General features: G+C 43.0%; 2 protein-coding genes across 2 annotated transcripts in view; one reads left to right on the forward strand and one right to left on the reverse strand.

The window, feature by feature from the left end:
- The first annotated feature begins 5700 nt into the window (after window positions 1–5700).
- LOC117452416 (alpha-(1,3)-fucosyltransferase 7) lies at window positions 5701–8988 on the forward strand. The gene is made up of 2 exons (XM_034091033.2): window positions 5701–5831; window positions 6990–8988. The coding sequence occupies exons 1-2, from the start codon at window positions 5753–5755 to the stop codon at window positions 8072–8074; spliced, it is 1164 nt and encodes a 387-aa protein (XP_033946924.1). The 5' UTR covers window positions 5701–5752; the 3' UTR covers window positions 8075–8988.
- Window positions 8989–9763: 775 nt separating this feature from the next.
- LOC117452417 (neural proliferation differentiation and control protein 1-like) overlaps window positions 9764–16331 on the reverse strand; it is a 33557-nt gene continuing 26989 nt past the window's right edge. The window contains 4 exon segments of the mRNA XM_034091034.2: window positions 9764–12366; window positions 13889–13954; window positions 13956–13989; window positions 15758–15837. Coding sequence (XP_033946925.1) covers window positions 12295–12366; window positions 13889–13954; window positions 13956–13989; window positions 15758–15837 — 252 coding nt within the window. The 3' untranslated portion in view covers window positions 9764–12294.

The following is a 16331-nucleotide window of genomic DNA, read 5'->3' on the forward strand; positions in this document are numbered from 1 at the left end:
GACTCCAACATGAGCTAGCCTTTTTAAAGGCCAAGCTGGATAGAGAGATAAGAAAGAAAGAAAAGTATAAAAAAAGATTTTTACGGTGTAAGAAAAGCTCCTCATCCCCACGTGCATTGGTGAATAGGATGCTACATGATCAGAGGGTTTCTCCACATGTTCGTAAGAGCCTTATTCAGTCTGCCCTAGTTGCGGACATAGCTCAAACATAGCTCAAACATACAAAGCCTCAAGAAGAGAAAGGGTGAAGCAAACAATAGCCAAAGTGGCATGTGGTAGGCTATTAAAAAAGTACAGACTGCAGTCATTTGCATTCAGGGCTCTTGGATTCTCCAAGAAGAGGGGGATGTTCGACAGGGATGCAGACCTTAATACTTTTCAGAGGAAGAAGAGTTCAAGGAGTCTAGAAAGTAAAGCCAGTAGCCTATCCATACCTTCTTTCTTTCGTGATGACGTGAGTCGTATGACAACTGGGCGCAAGCAGACCATCACAGTGAGGAAGAAGAAGATGCAGAAGCGACTGCTTTCTGACACACTCAAGAACCTTCACAGGAAATGTGGATCCGAAAACTCAGACAACGTCTTTTGTCTTTTTTGTGCATGTCGGCCATTTTGGGTTGTGGTCCCTACTGATGCTGATCGGGCCACGTGCCAGTGTAAAACCCATGAAAACCTCCAGTTCATGGCTGACACCCTCTACAGCCATGGGATTGTCGTCTCCAAGAATATTGAGGAGATGGTTGACCGCACTGTCTGTGCCACATAAATGAAAGCGTGCGCCTATGGTGATTGTGTAGAGTGCCGTCTCACCACTCACCCAAACCTTAAATCAGCCACAGAGGAAATTGTACAAGTTGTATAATGGTCTACTGAAAGGACAGGTGAGGAAGAGAGGAAGACCATTACGCTTAAAAAAGAGGTCCAGAGCACTGAATCAGACCTGGTCAGCAAATTTCAAGAGAATCTATTCAAATTCCGTAAGCACCTTTTTAACATCAGGTGGCAATACAGTGCTTACAGACAGCTACGGGAAAGCCAACGAGTGCTTAATCCACATCGATTTCAGCGAGAATTACTCAACGAGTTACAAAAATGTACACTTTAAAAAATTACACTTTAAAATTATAGGGCCTGGAGAGAAGGTCCTGAAGGCCCTGACAGACTTCCACTGGTGTCCACCCTGTTAGACGTATGTCCACCCTGTTATGTTGGTATTTTTCTAGCATAGTTTAATGAAAATATCAAATATCAAGTGTATATTTGTACTTTTATAAAGAAATGAGAGAGGTTGATTATATATTCTAGAAATTTTTCGTAATTCTTATTGTATTTAAGTTTTCTCATGAAAAACAGTGGAAAAATATGCCACGTTGTCATAATCTACACTTGTTTTTCTCAATATATACTACTTAAAACTAATTGGGTATGAAATATATATCTAATTAGAGTTAGGGACATACAACTCTTGTTAAAAAGTCACTTTAATTGTAAGAATGCACTGAAAACTCATTTAAGCAGTTATGTGTATGTCCTTAACAGGGTGGACATATCCCGGGTGTCATGTGTTGTTAATATATCTATATATATATAAAGATTTAGGTGCCTGAGCTTGACCAACATGTTTTTTAGCAAATTAGATATGTCCTTTATAGAATAGAACATAAAAAAGTAGGTAAATCAACTATTTATTTCACCCAACTTGTGAAGTCCAAATGGCACCCTATAAAAAAAATGACCCAGTGGCGTTAATTTTTTTTTGCCAGCCCTAGTAAATATACATCTGAGTTGACAAATATGACATGTGGGATACCTCAAGGCTCAATCTTGGGGCCTCTTCTCTTTAACATCTACATGCTACCACTGGCTCAGATAATGAAAAACAACAAATGAAGCTTAGCGCAAGTTCAAGCAGGAAGACCAAGCTCTTCATTCATATTACACGTCACTTCTTTAGCCTCTCCTCCCTTATTAAGTGATTGGGGGCGTCACTCCCCAGCTAACCAATCACTCCTCTCTTCATTCTCACAAGCCTATCGTTGCACCCGCTAATCCCTTTATCTGCTCTTCCCTCTTGTCAGCTGTCATTTCCGGTGACAATACGCAACAGCAGCAGGGCTTCGTCCCAGCTCCAGGCATACATTCATCAGCTCCGCAGTCTCGAGGATTAAGCTACAGGCAGCGTTCCCCAGTCGGCTAGCGGTTCCAGCCGGCAAACCCGGACGCGGGAGGAAAGGACAAGGATATCGGGCTCCACGGAAGTTCCTCCGGCTAATGGAAATGTGCTACTTCACGCAAACAATTGACGCACGCCTTCAGTCTCTCGAGAGGGCATCACTGGCATCAGGGCCGCTCAAATGCGGCGCTTCCGGCCTTCACGCGGAAAGGGCCCTCATCGCATGCAAAGCTTTACCCATTTCTGGCTTCAACCACAACCCCCCTTGCAGGCAGGCAGGGAGGGCTTAAACTACACCCCATTGAAGCTACTTCTCCTCCCGGCTCAGTAGCCAGTACTGGGCTCATAGGCGGCTAGCAGGTTCATTGCACAGCCCAGGCTCTCGCCTCTTTTCCCTGCGCCTCACCCAAAACAGGCGTCAGGGTAGCGCTGGCAAGAGGCAGTTTGCAACAAATTCACGAGATGTTCGTTATGCATTACTGCTTTAGTTCAGGGTTAAGGTGAGTTCCAAGCAGTGTCGGGTGTAACGTGTTGCAGTATGGAGTTTCAGTACACGTATTACTTTGCCGTACGAAGTAACGTAACGCATTACTAATGCAGTTTGGTACTACCCGTTACAATGCTCAGTAAGTAACGCAGTTTCAAGCTTCAACACAGTCACGGATGCTGCCCCATCCGTCGGTTTTGGGGGGTTTCTTTCAGGGAGAAAGAGAGGTTCATGTAAGATGATAGAAGACAGTCTAATCACCCAATCAAGCACATCAGCATCTATGTCTCACGTGGTGTAAATAAACTGCTAATTAAGCTAGTCCTATATGATGGGTCATGTTTCAGCATTTACCTAAGCGAACATCATCTTATGCTGCGCATATTGCATTTCATTTATATTTTGGTTTCATGCTCACATGGTTTACGATAAGCCAGGTTATGATATTCATGCATCACTGTACTCATGCTAACAGCTGCATTACATTGTCTACATCTCCCTCTTCGCCCGGACATCGGCTCGCGCCGGCAATCCAAGATCTCTCCAGTTTACCTATGATAAACATGCATATAACTGGTGGTGGTGTCTTAATAGCATTTCAGGGCTTCGTTCAGGATAAGTGCAGCAACCCTGCCGCCAATCAAGGTATTTCTTCCTCATCCTTACAACAACTTGGACGGTGGTCCTCCTCTGCCGTCACATCCTACATTCGCCCGGACATCAGCGCCGTGCGGCCATCCGAAGATCTCTCTAACCTGGTATTTATGCATTCTAGTGGTAGTGTTCATTGTGTTAATGTTTAACCCTGCATCGCAGGTCATCGACCATCATGTCGGCAATGTTTAGTGGTAGTGTTCACGTAAGCCCGGCACTGATTCCGGCTCTCGGGTCAAGCATCTTATGATGCACAGTAAGCCCGGCAGCGATTCCGGCCGTTGTTTAGTGGTAGTACGTAAGCCTGGCACTGATTCCGGCCGCCGGCTCTCGGGTCAAGCATATTATGATGTACAGTAAGCCCGGCAGTGATTCCGGCCGTTGTTTAGTGGTAGTGTTCTCGTAAGTCCGGCACTGATTCCGGCCGTCGACTCTCGGGTCAAGCATCTTATGATGTACAGTAAGCCCGGCAGTGATTCCGGCCGATTGTTTAATCCACATGTTAATCTCTCATTTCATCCATAGATCACCGCAGTCAGCCCACAAGGTAAGAAACTCATTACAGCTCAGTATTTCATACTTCACTTCTTTGGGGGTTTCTTCGGAGCGGTTCTTCCCCTCCTGAATGATAATCCTGCAAACCGGGGCCTAATCGCCAAACACCATTCCATTCCATTCTCCTGTCCTAATTCTGGCAATCATTATTTCATTCATATGACATGTCCCAGTAATAAATATGTATTTCATACATCAACGTCTCTCCTGATTGAACATAAGTTACCATAGCTATGCGGATGACACACACCTTTACATAACCATTTCACAAGGGGACTATGCTCAAATTAAAATAATTGTGCTTTATGTATAATTGTAGTGTTTTAGCAATCGAGAAAAACTGTAATACTAACACTCTGCCACTGTCTGTGTTTAAGTGGATGTCATTAAAGACCTTTACAAGAGCAGTCTCAGTGCTGTGGTTTGGACGAAAGCCTGACTGGAACACATCAAAACAGTTATTTAAATGCAAGAAATTACTCAACTGTTGAAAAACAACTTTTTCAATGATTTCACCTATAAATGGGAGGTTTGATATGGGCCTGTAATTGTTCATTACTGAAGCATCTAAAGCGGCGCACGCACGCACGCACGCACGCAATAAATATTTCTGTGAGTGTTTGTGTGGCTGTGTGAGGGTGTGTGTGTATATGGGAGGGTGTGTCTTTGAGTGTGTGTGCGTGCATGTGTGTGTGTAGATTTTCATTTTGTATGTGTGAGAGATAGAGGAAGTGAGTGAGGGAGCTGACAGCGAGCGAGAGAGAGAGAGAGAGAGAGAGAGAGTTTGGCTCTCAACCTCTGACTGCAGTCAGATTAATGCCACCCCTGTCCTAAAGCATTAATCTGTTTGCATTTTAAACTTATTTATCTTAATCGTTATCACTGTGATAGCATTTAATTTTACATTCAGTTCTTGTTCATCTTATTCTATTTACATGCAAGTACAATATTTAGACTCCGACATTTTCTTGGTCACTTACAACATTCTCTGCACTATTTCGCTTAGTGTATCTTATTGTATAGTCATCTGCATTACATGCATTGATCTTGCAACATAATCTCGCACTATTGTATTTTACTATGTTTCTTCTTGCACTATTTCAATTAGTTTTATTGTCATATATCTTATATATATTATGTTGCATTGTTGGAGCCTGGGACTTAATTTCCATTGACATTTCTACACTGTAGCTTCTGTGCATTTGACGATAAAGCCTTTGAAACTTGAATCTTTGAAAACATAAACGTCAAGTAGGATTTTGAGGGCGAAGCAGATTTTTGAAACGGTGATGATGTGGTTAGTGCCCACATGATCTCTGTCACCACGGGCCCCTTTCCTCTGCAGAGTTACAAGAACAGGAAGAGGACCACCAGCTTGTGGTTTCAAAATGACAATCACGTGTGAGTGCGACTCGCTGCTGGCAGAGCTCATTCTGCAAGCAGCAGACGCATGAGCAGTTTAACACTCTTGTGTAACAGGTGGTTGTGTGGCACCCTTCTTTACCACCCTGTTTCCCGCCTAACCAGATCCGATTAAACACACCCAAATGCAATGTACCCACCAAGAGTCTGAAGTGAAAATGTATATAATAATTCCTTTTGTAAGAAAATAAAGTCATTAAAACTCATCGATTTGAAATGATGTCATGATTTGTTTTGGTTGGTTGCTGCTCACACCCGTCACCCCTGCCTTTCGGAGCTGTGTGTGTGTGTGTGTGTGTGTGTGTGTGTGTGTGTGTGTGTGTGTGTGTGTGTGTGTGTGTGTGTGTGTGTGTGTGTGTGTGTGTGTGTGTGTGTGTGTGTGTGTGTGTGTGTGTGTGTGTGTGTGTGTGTGTGTGTGTGTGTGTGTGTGTGTGTGTGTGTGTGTGTGTGTGTAGCAAGACATGTGTCCGAAATTTGAGGGAGGCGGGATTTCCTTTATATTAAGAATGTGTCGAGTCGGACCGAGCTGCACGGCAGCAGGTAAGTGCCAAGAACTCAGCCACCCTCGATTTTATTGTCCTTCTAATCCACCTGCTGATATCTAAATGTAACTAAATACTGAATACTGGCTTTGTCCTCAGGGTAAAGGAAACTGTTCAAAAATAAGATCTTACAGGAAATATATTTGAAATAGTATTTTTTTCTTTTAATCAGAAATCCTTTTTCTGTCGTGTTATATTACAAGATACTTTATCCTATATATATATATATATACACTATGTCTAGTGTTCATAGTTTGAATATCTATCAGAAAGTGACTCATTTTAAACAATACACAGATACATGTTTGTGCTTTGTTTGATTCAGAAATTACTTTTATCATTAACTATCCGTTAACTAACTTTTTTTTTTAAGCCTGCAACACTTATGATGAAACCCTGAAAACGGGACAGAAGCAGAACTCAGACACAATTGAAGATTTCTTCAAATGTTACGCAAGAGTTGTTCGATCATATTAGAGACAAACTTGATGATAAGTGCAGGGATCGGAGGGTAACTTAAACAATTGTAACCCTTTATAATTATAGTCACCTGTAACATGTTAATGCTAAATACTTTCTGTCAGGTTTTGGATTACGTCAACATCAAACGCAATGCAAATAAATCAAATAGACATATCTATAAGATGTTTTGGCTTGAGTGTATTATGTATGCGAACAGAACAATGTGACCTTAGAAAAGAATAAACCAAGATATTTAGGATAAAAAATGTGTCCTTAAATCCAGACGAAATTTACAAAAAGTGTTTTAGTTTAATATATGAATTTAAAGCAAACAGTATGTTTGTTTTAATAAATCAGTTGTCCACCCAGTCCATAGAAAAAAGTAATAGTAATTACAAATTTAACAAATCTGATTACGTATTTTCTTAATGTAACTGTAAGGGGAATACAGTTACTTCGTTTTTGTATCTTGATTACGTAATCCCGTTACATGTGATCCATTACTCCCAAGCCTGTATAGGGGTTTGTTATGTTCACTTGTAATGAACCTCTGAGCCCTCTGACACAAACATATTCAATGTCTCCCACAGTAGGAAATATGTTGTGTTATACATCCTGCCCTCTGCAGATCATGCACTGATGTGAACATTTAAAGCTTTATATACCTCAGATCTACCCTTCCTTCCTTTCTAAGAGTTGCATACCAGTAAACAGTGCCCTTTTGACCTGAAACACGCCCGGCTGGCTGCCATGAAGAGATCTGGATGCCGAGCCCTCCTGGTCCTCAGCTCCCTCTCAGCCCTGCTTTGTTACATCTTCTTGGACCTGACCCTCTACCTGCGGGACCCTCAGCCAGCTGTCCCTCAGAGAAACATCAGCATCCTGCTGTGGCGCTGGCCTTTTGGCCGCTCCTACAGTCTTGATGGAGACAAATGCCTCGAGATGTACAACATCCATCGCTGTTTCCTCACTGATAACACCTCCACCTTCTCCACTGCTGATGTGGTTGTCTTCCATCACCAGGAGCTGAAAGAAGGATTGTCGGCGCTGCCCCTGCACCTGGACCGCCCAGCCTCCCAGCACTGGGTGTGGCTGTCCATGGAGCCCCCTGTCAACAATGCAAAGCTCACTCCTCTCTCCGGCATCTTCAACTGGACGATGAGCTACAGACGTGATGCTGACATATACATCCCCTACGGAAAGACCGTGCTTGGGGGGGATGCACAGAGCTTCCAGGCTGCTCCTAATCGCTCCTGCCTCGTCAGCTGGGTGGTCAGCAGATTCCGGCCTCAGCAGGCTCGGGCTGCTGTTTACCGAAGTCTAAAGAAGTACATCCCCATACAGGTGTACGGCAAGTGGAACAAGAAACCCCTCTCGGACAAGAAGCTGTTGCCCACAATTGCAAAGTGTGCATTTTACCTTTCTTTTGAGAACTCTGAGGCAAAGGACTACATCAGTGAGAAGCTCTGGAGGAACGCTCTCCAAGCAGGGGTGGTGCCTGTCGTTCTCGGGCCCAGCAGGGCCACCTATGAGGCCATGGCCCCCCCTGGTTCCTTTATCCATGTGGCTGATTTCAAGAATACAGCAGATCTGGCTGCCTATCTGAAGCAAGTGGCTGCAGACAGGCAGGCCTACGAGGAGTTCTTCCAGTGGCACCACACTCACAGGATAAAGACCTTCACTGACTGGAGAGAGAGGCTGTGTCAGATCTGTGTGCACTTCCCCGGGCTGGCAGCCAGCAGAGTGTATCAGGACCTGGAGAGCTGGGTTCACAGCTGACATTGCACCTCTTCATGCCTTCAGGTCGCTTTTTTATTGGGACTGCTTATGATATTTGGTTATCTCATGCAATTGGGTAATACCATACAGTTGTGGTGTGTGATGAAATGTGTCAGCCATGCAGTTACGGTTAACAGAGAACAGAACACAAATATACGAAAAAGCGGAAGTGGGAACATATGGGGATGTGATAAAAGAGCAGTACAATAACAAAAACACCTAAATGTGTATTTTGAAAGCTTTGCTTTCCATTGGCCTATAAGAAGACATGTTATGGAAGAAAACAGATTGAGTGGTGCGTGAAAAAATGATGTTTTTCCTTGTGGTATTTCACCTTGTGAGGAAGCACAAACTCCTTCACTAACATTTGGACATTTTTGCAAGCCCTTTGTCTGTAAAGAAAGGTAGGCATTTTTCTTAAGAAATTCTTTATCTAATTTACTCCATTTACAAAGGCAAATAAATGAATTATGCATTTCAATAAATGTTGCTTCTTAAAATTATGTTTAAAAGACACACAATCATGATATCAATCACCATTCCCTGTGTTCAGTCCTGGGAGCCATCTTGTGTCAGCGCTCAAAGGGGGAGCACACCTCAGAAGTACTCCTGGGTTGTGGTGGAATTGTCCAAAAAAAAACGGCTCCTATCGTCTCTTCCTATCCACTATTCCTCGACCTCTGTATGTCACAGGGTTAAGGAATAGTGGTTAGGAGAATTTAAAAGGACTTCGGAGAAGACGACCGGGCTTCAAGAGAATCCGACTGCACTGACACTATCCGATGTATTAACGACGCGCCAGCAGAGGTCATAAATGTGCGTCTGCTGTCGGGAAACTACAGTTGTATATACAGAGGACTACAGTGACAATATACTCTTCATTAGGTTGGAACTGAAATAAAAAGTAAAGTGAACTTTTTGTTGTCACCCTCCGGTCCACACATGTCCATCCCAATACGTATATTTGTATGAAAGTCTTTAGATGATCCCAGCTCGTTCCCCTGCTATCAGTCCCACCAGGTGGCTTACATTGTTCCTCTGCTGTCTGCTCATGACTTCAGTGAGTTTCAGTGCTCAATGCACACACACTCACAGGCCATGCCATCGGGAGCAGCTCGGGGTTAAGTCTCGCCCAAGGATACATCAACATGTTGACTGCAGGGGCTGGGAATTGAACTACCAACCTTCTGATAGACGAGCAGTTTACCATCTCTTGAATGTAGGTTTGGTTGGGACTCCTCCCCCGTCTCTGTTGTCAGTTGCTTTTTCGTCCACAAGGAAGTGGGGGGGACTTGGGCCCATAAATATCATGAATGCCTGCAGGAGAGGTTTTTAAGTATTTACATCTCTGTATAATAACTTCACTTATTACTAACTTCATATATATTTTAAAAACTGCATTTATTAATTATGCTGACATGTCAATTATGTATTTATATAAATAGAGAGTGGTGCCCTGTAAAGGGGTTAGGGTTGAGTCCTATTGTTTAAAGGAAAATGGTAAGTTTTAATAGTTTAAGAAGAGTGCCAAAGTACAATGTTGGTTCATGGAATGGAATTTCTCACATTGCTGGAAAATGATATAAAAAGTATTTTCTTTAAGACTTGTTCCTGTTTCTCCATATGACATGCTGCCGTTTTTACTTTCTAAGGAAAAGTCGCTGCTGGCATGTGTGGGTCAATGAGCACTTAAAACATGCCTTTAAAATGTGAATAAGGAAAAGAGAGTCAAACCATTTTTCACATCAGATTACATAAATATTTATTTCAGCTCTGGTATATCGACATGCAGGCTAAACATGGTGGTAAAGAAGTTCTCCGTAGTGTGTAGAACTAATGTAGTCAAAAACAGTCTATCGGAGCGAGCATGACCAAAACAAGGCAACCGTTTGGCTCTTTGCACTCAGAGCTATAGGACATGTAGAAAAGGCAAACAGCATGAGCATTGTATCATTTCTCGTCATCCCACATGGCCCTTTGTTTTGTTCCACAAGTTCAGTATGTTTGGATAAAACTGTCTTACAACATAGTTAAATATCTCCTGACAAGCATCCGTCACTGAGGCCAAATACCAACCTGGACCTGGGGTAATATGAGCATACATACAGTACACAGAAAGATAGTTCACATCCAGTCCTAAAAGAATGTACCATGGGAATGTCTAATAATTCAATATAAATATATAGGTTTCCAAACATTTTCTCAGACAGAAGGGTGTCGCCTTGACCATTGTCAGGCAATTATCATATGGATGTTAGGGTTTGAATTACCATGCTACACTTCCCCTTCTGTCTGTTCCCGACCTTTCTTAAGGCTGTAATGTAAACGACCTCGCTGAATGAATGCTCTTCCTGTGTGGAAAGTCATTGTTTGTCTGTGTAACAGGGTCAGGTTCTTGTACTACATCAGTGGTAAAGGTTATCTGTCCTTTCCAGCTGGAAATAGATTGATTATGTTAAATGCAATAACTCTTTATTAAATAACACAACTTTGGTTTAAGCTTGTATAGTGTTCTTTTCTTACCAGAAGGTGATTAAGTCTGGCATTTCCACCACAGAGTGTTTAGGCCAGGTGAGGAGGATAGCAGCTTCAGTAAAGGTAAAAGCAGAGAATCCAAGAGGTCATATGAGTAACAGTACCATCATTTTAACATTCAGCATTTCTACTATTAATTATCAGGAATGGAAAACTTGGATTCATTTGGGGCCAAAAGTCAACGTGACCTTCTGTCAATCACCAACTGGTTAGTGGATTACAGCTTTGACTTTTGCCAACTGGTTTAAAAAAAAAAAAAAAAACACGATGTGAAAGGATTGCATTTCTAAAGTGAGAACATGGTGTTGGTGATGTTCAATCAGAAAGTTGCCCCCCAAAGCACACCCTGCTTTTTGTCTATTTACTCTGACTGGGGAAAAGATGTATGAAATCAACATCCAGCTGTATTGAAGAAGCATGAAAGCGGAGAGTGAAATGTGTACTGAGGTAATAAATCAAGTGAGAAATAGGGTCATTTTCTCATTGAGTTCTATACAATCCGACCTGTTTTTGCAGCCGCATGAGTCGCCCCCTGCTGGCCATTCAATCCGACCTGTTTTTGCAGCCGCATGAGTCGCCCCCTGCTGGCCATTAGAAATAATGCAAGTTTAAGGCACTTTTGCATTGTACCTACAAAGACCTAGTCCCTTTGTCATGTTTTATCTGGTGAAGGTAGGATTACATGTGCGGGAGCTATGCTATACAGTGTGCTGATACCTACGCTCTTATCTACAAAACTATTACACTAAAAACTAACGCACCACAGATAATAGGTGAATTATTTGTTCAAAACCTTGACATTACTTGTTTTCTGAGACATTTGCTGTCCTTTGCACAGGTGTAGGAACTCTTCAAACCCTTCATTTAACAACAAGGAAACAAACAACTGAAGATTTGACACAAACTAGCGGAACACAAGTACTAACACAAGATCTCTGTCCTGCACGTGTTGGCAGCTATTTACAGATCACAAAACCATGGAGACACGCCATGTTTGAGAGATACTGTATGTACACACTCTGTTTCAGAGTTTTAGGTAAAGAGGTTCCAAATTCTTTTGAAATCATTTTATATTATATACTTAAGAAATGTAAATGCATATTGATTTTCAGATTTCATAACACAGCGTCATCAATTCATGCATAGAGGAACTAGATACAACGGTTACATAACTAACATACTGATAAAGATCACGGTGTGTTAATAAAATATTAAAATCACATTTAAAAATGCGTGAATAAAATCAAAGCCTGCAGTGAGAACACATTCAATTAAGGATTATTTAGTTATCAATAAACATGGATATTCATGGGGACCTATCAATCTATGGACTCAGAATTTCTTAGTGGTAGCTCAGTGGTGCAGACACCTGTCTGTTACTGGACTCTGCTTTGTTATTCACTCAGGATATTTGATTCAATGTTTGGGTATGTTACCCCTCTGAAGTTATTCAGAATGTTGGAGGCATTGGTCCCTGCTTCAGTCCTGTTTCAAACAGAAACCTGCCCTGTGTCCATGAACGCCTCACTCTTGATCCTCCTCCTCCTCCTCCTCCTCCTCCTACTCTAAGGACCTTCCACTCTCCGTCCTGTCCTGAGCACAGCAGTGTACGAGGATTATGTGTAACTGTGCCTACTATTTATACACACAATGCTGCATTCAGAGTGAAGTGTCTCGAGTCAGGTTTACTTGTGGATCCTTTGAAGGTAAAGGGTGGAGTCGTCAAACAGTGGGTTCTTCACCTCCATTTCTCCAGTCTAAAGACGGAAACAGAAGAACAGATGCTGCTTTATTAGAAATCTTACTCTGCTATAATCAGTGTCATGTTTGCGCAGGAATTAGGTTTTGTGAAAAAAAGTTTCAATCTTCACGATTTTCAAAATGGATAAAAGAGTAGAGCACATTGGAATTTGGATAATGGCAACACAACTGATTTTGTTGTTTTAATTGCAATACATGAGTGGATGGTTGAAAGCAAAAAATCCAACATATTATCACATACAAAAAAAATCCCAGCCCATTTATCCTTCACAACAGACTTGTTGACTTATCATAACGGAGAAATAATATCTGAATTCCTTTAAACAAGCATTTCAAAATCTCTTTGGCCAGCAGGGGGCAGCAACACAATCTGTAAACAATACCTTTGAGCCAGTATTTTGTTTTCATAAGAAAGGCCACCTAATGTAGTCAACACACTATAAAAGACTACAATTCCCACGGCGCCTCCTCTAAAGTGACAGTGATGGGCAACCTGCTTGAAAGACACCGTAGAGGAACAAGTTATTAAGTTATATAAGCATTGTCAAGAAAGAAAGAATACCTAAGTTGTCTGTTATTTTATTTGAGTTTTGCTTATTTGTTTTGAATATTGTAAAGGCCTCTTTTCTTTGTTGCACATGTAAAAGTTTGTTATTTTATTTTGAGCAAACACATCACTTAAAAGGTAGGGTAGGTAAGAATTAAGGATGCTCCGATCAATCGGTCACCGATCGAGATCGGCCGATACTCACTCTCTACCGATCGATCGGTGCTCTCTAAACATGCCGATCGAGAGAGTCGATCACATGACGTAAAATACATGACACTTTTCTCTGTGTGCGGCAAAACAAGCTCGCCAGAATGGCTTCACCGGTCTGGCAGTTTTTGAAGGTGTCCGAAAAAGACAGTAAAATAGCGGTATGGAACGTGGGTGAAGCAGAAATCCTGCTGCTCCGCCCGCCGGACCGGTAAGCGCAGCGAAACACACACACAGGGAGAACCAGACTCTCGCGTTCATTTCCTCATATTCCAAACGAGAAATTACGGTACCAAATCACCCGGTTCTGTACGACCAGAACTATTAACGGGATACAAACCGGAGGAACCAGGCATGGAGGGAGGTGGCAGAGACAGTGGGTGAAACTGGTAGGTTTTCGCCTGTGGGGAGTTTATTTATATATATATATATATATATATATATATATATATATATATATTGCGGGAGGGGGGGGGGGGGGGGGGGGTGTCTGGTGCGGGCAATGTTCTTTAAGTGGAAGAAGGCGGTTTTTGTGACCTGGTTAACATGAGGGAGGAAAGTGAGGGCGGGGTCGAGGATGATACTAATGAGGGACATCTTTTGCTTTACATATGCCCATTTTATGATATGACTAGAAATAAATGATAGGTTATTAATATAAGTATTGTTCCTGAAATATGGTAGTTTTTTTGGATAATTATGATGACCAAATAATACACACAGTATGACTTTACGTAAAGTAACATGTAGAGTTTACTCACAGGGGCCAGTCCAGGACACTCGTACACTGTGAAGTCTCCGTCCTCGTTCTCCTCATCTGTTGATGCTTCCTGAGTCGGGAATTTCCGGCTCATCCCTGTGTCTGCAAAGGTCACACACAACCACACACACGCTTCATATGTAGGGGGGTAACAGATTGGAGGAGGCAGAGGGGGAGGGGGGGCATGTTCAGTGCATCCGGAAAGTATTCATACCCCTTCACTTTTTCCACATGTTGTTATGTTACAGCCATATTTCAAAATTGATTAAATGCATTTGTCTTCTCAACATTCTACACACAACACCCCCATGATGACAAAGTGAACAAAGTTTTTAAATAATTTTTGCAAATGAGTTAAAAATAAAACACTCAAATATCACAAACATAAGTTTACTTTACTCAATACTTTGTTGAAGCACCTTTGGCAGCCATTACAGCCTCAAGTCCTCTTGAGCATGATGCTACACGCTTGGCACACCTTTCTTTGGGCAGTTCCTCCCATTGTTCTTTGCAGATCGTCTCAAGCTCCATCAGCTCGGACGGGGAGCGTCGGTGCACAGCCATTTTCAGATCTCTCCAGAGATGTTCAATCGGGGTCAAGTCTGGGCTCTGGCTGAGGCACTCAAGGACATTCACAGACCTGTCCTGAAGCCACTCCTTTGTTATCGTGGCGGTGTGCTTAGGGTCGTTGTCCTGTTGAAGGGTGAACCTTCGCTCCAGTCTGAGGTCCAGAGCGCTCTGGAGCCGGTTTTCATCAAGGATCTCTCTGTACATTGCTGCATTCCTCTTTCGCTTGATCCTGACTAGTCTCCCAGTTCCCTGCCGCTGAGAGAAACATCCCACAGCATGAAGCTGCAGCCACCATGCTTCACTGGAGGGATGTTGTTGGCCAGGTGATGAGCCTGGGTTCCTCCAGTCCTCTAGGTCAGTGGTTCCCACCTGGGGGGCGCCAAAGATCGCAGGGGGGGGGTGCCAGGCCTCAGATGATTTGACGCCAAATATCTATCTTTTTTACATATGATTATAACGCAACTTCCAACAGGAGTCATTTGGGGGGGCTCTTGGGAAAAAAGGTTGGGAACCCCTGCTCTAGGTGCTCCATGGGGGCTTTCATGTGCCTCTTGCTGAGGAGTGGCTTCCTTCTGGCCACTCCACCATAAAGGCCTGATTGGTGGAGTGCTGCACAGATGGCTGTCCTTCTGGAAGGTTCTCCCATCTCCACAGAGGAACACTGGAGCTCTGTCAGACTGACCATCAGGTTCTTGGCCACCTCTCTGACTAAGGTCCTTCCCCCCGATGCTCAGTTTGGTTTGGGCGGCCCGCTCCAGGAAGAGCCGTGGTGGTTTCACACATCTCCATTTGCAAATGATGGAGACCACTGTGCTCGTTGGGACCTTCAATGCTCAGACATGTCTCTGTACCCTTCCCCAGATCTGTGCCGTGATACAATCCTGTCTCTGAGGTCCACAGTCAATTCCTTGGACTTCATGGTTCGGTGTGTGCTCTGATATGCACTGTCAACGGTGGGACCTCATATAGACAGGTGTGTTCCTTTCCAAGTCATGTCCAATCTATTGAGTTGACCACAGGTGGATGATCAGTGGAAACGGGATGCACCTGAGCTCAATGTTCAGTGTCATAGCAAAGGGTGTGAATACTTATGTACATGTGATATTTCATTTGATTATTTTTAACACATTTGCAAACAATTCTTTAAAAACGTTTTCTATTTGTCATGATGGGCTATTGTGTGAGGAATGTTGAGAAATAAAATGAATTGAATCCATTTTGAAATAAGGCTGTCGCATAACAACAACAATGTGAAAAAAGTGAAGGGGTATGAATACTTTCCGGATGCGCTGTAACTCACTTCTCCATAGAGAGCATCTGCTGCTTCTGATGCTGGTAGTGGTACATCTGGGCACTGTGGGCCAGCTTCCTGTCCCCAGGCTGCAACACAAGGGGCAGAGATGGTCATCCACTTCCTGTCAAATGACCTTCACTTTACATGCTGTGACCGTGGTCTCAGACTGCAGGCAGGGCAGCCATGTTTCCTCTGAGGGTTCTAAACGTATCAAACGGTCAGATAACCTTGTTAAAGGCTAACTTCTCATTAGCTGCTACATAATCTGGACCTCAATCAGAATCACAATCAGAATCCCTTGATTATTCCAGACAACAAATTAACATGAGTGAGAGTTGGAGTGTGGACATGAGTAAGTGCATTCTAAAAGAAGGTCATTGTCACAGTCAGACAATCACAAGCTCTTTATAATGAATAGATGTTGATGTGATAAGTGTGTGCGGGAAAGTGTACAGTGGGTTTCCAGAGCATTTCTTATCTGCATGGTAGTGTGGTGCCTTTCTCAAGGGCACCACGGCAGGGCCCAGGAGGTGAACAGGGACCTCTCCAAGTATAGCCAACACTCCATATGTTAGGTCTG

Source organism: Pseudochaenichthys georgianus, chromosome 9 (assembly GCF_902827115.2).
Source record: "Pseudochaenichthys georgianus chromosome 9, fPseGeo1.2, whole genome shotgun sequence".
Classification (NCBI taxonomy): domain Eukaryota; kingdom Metazoa; phylum Chordata; class Actinopteri; order Perciformes; family Channichthyidae; genus Pseudochaenichthys; species Pseudochaenichthys georgianus.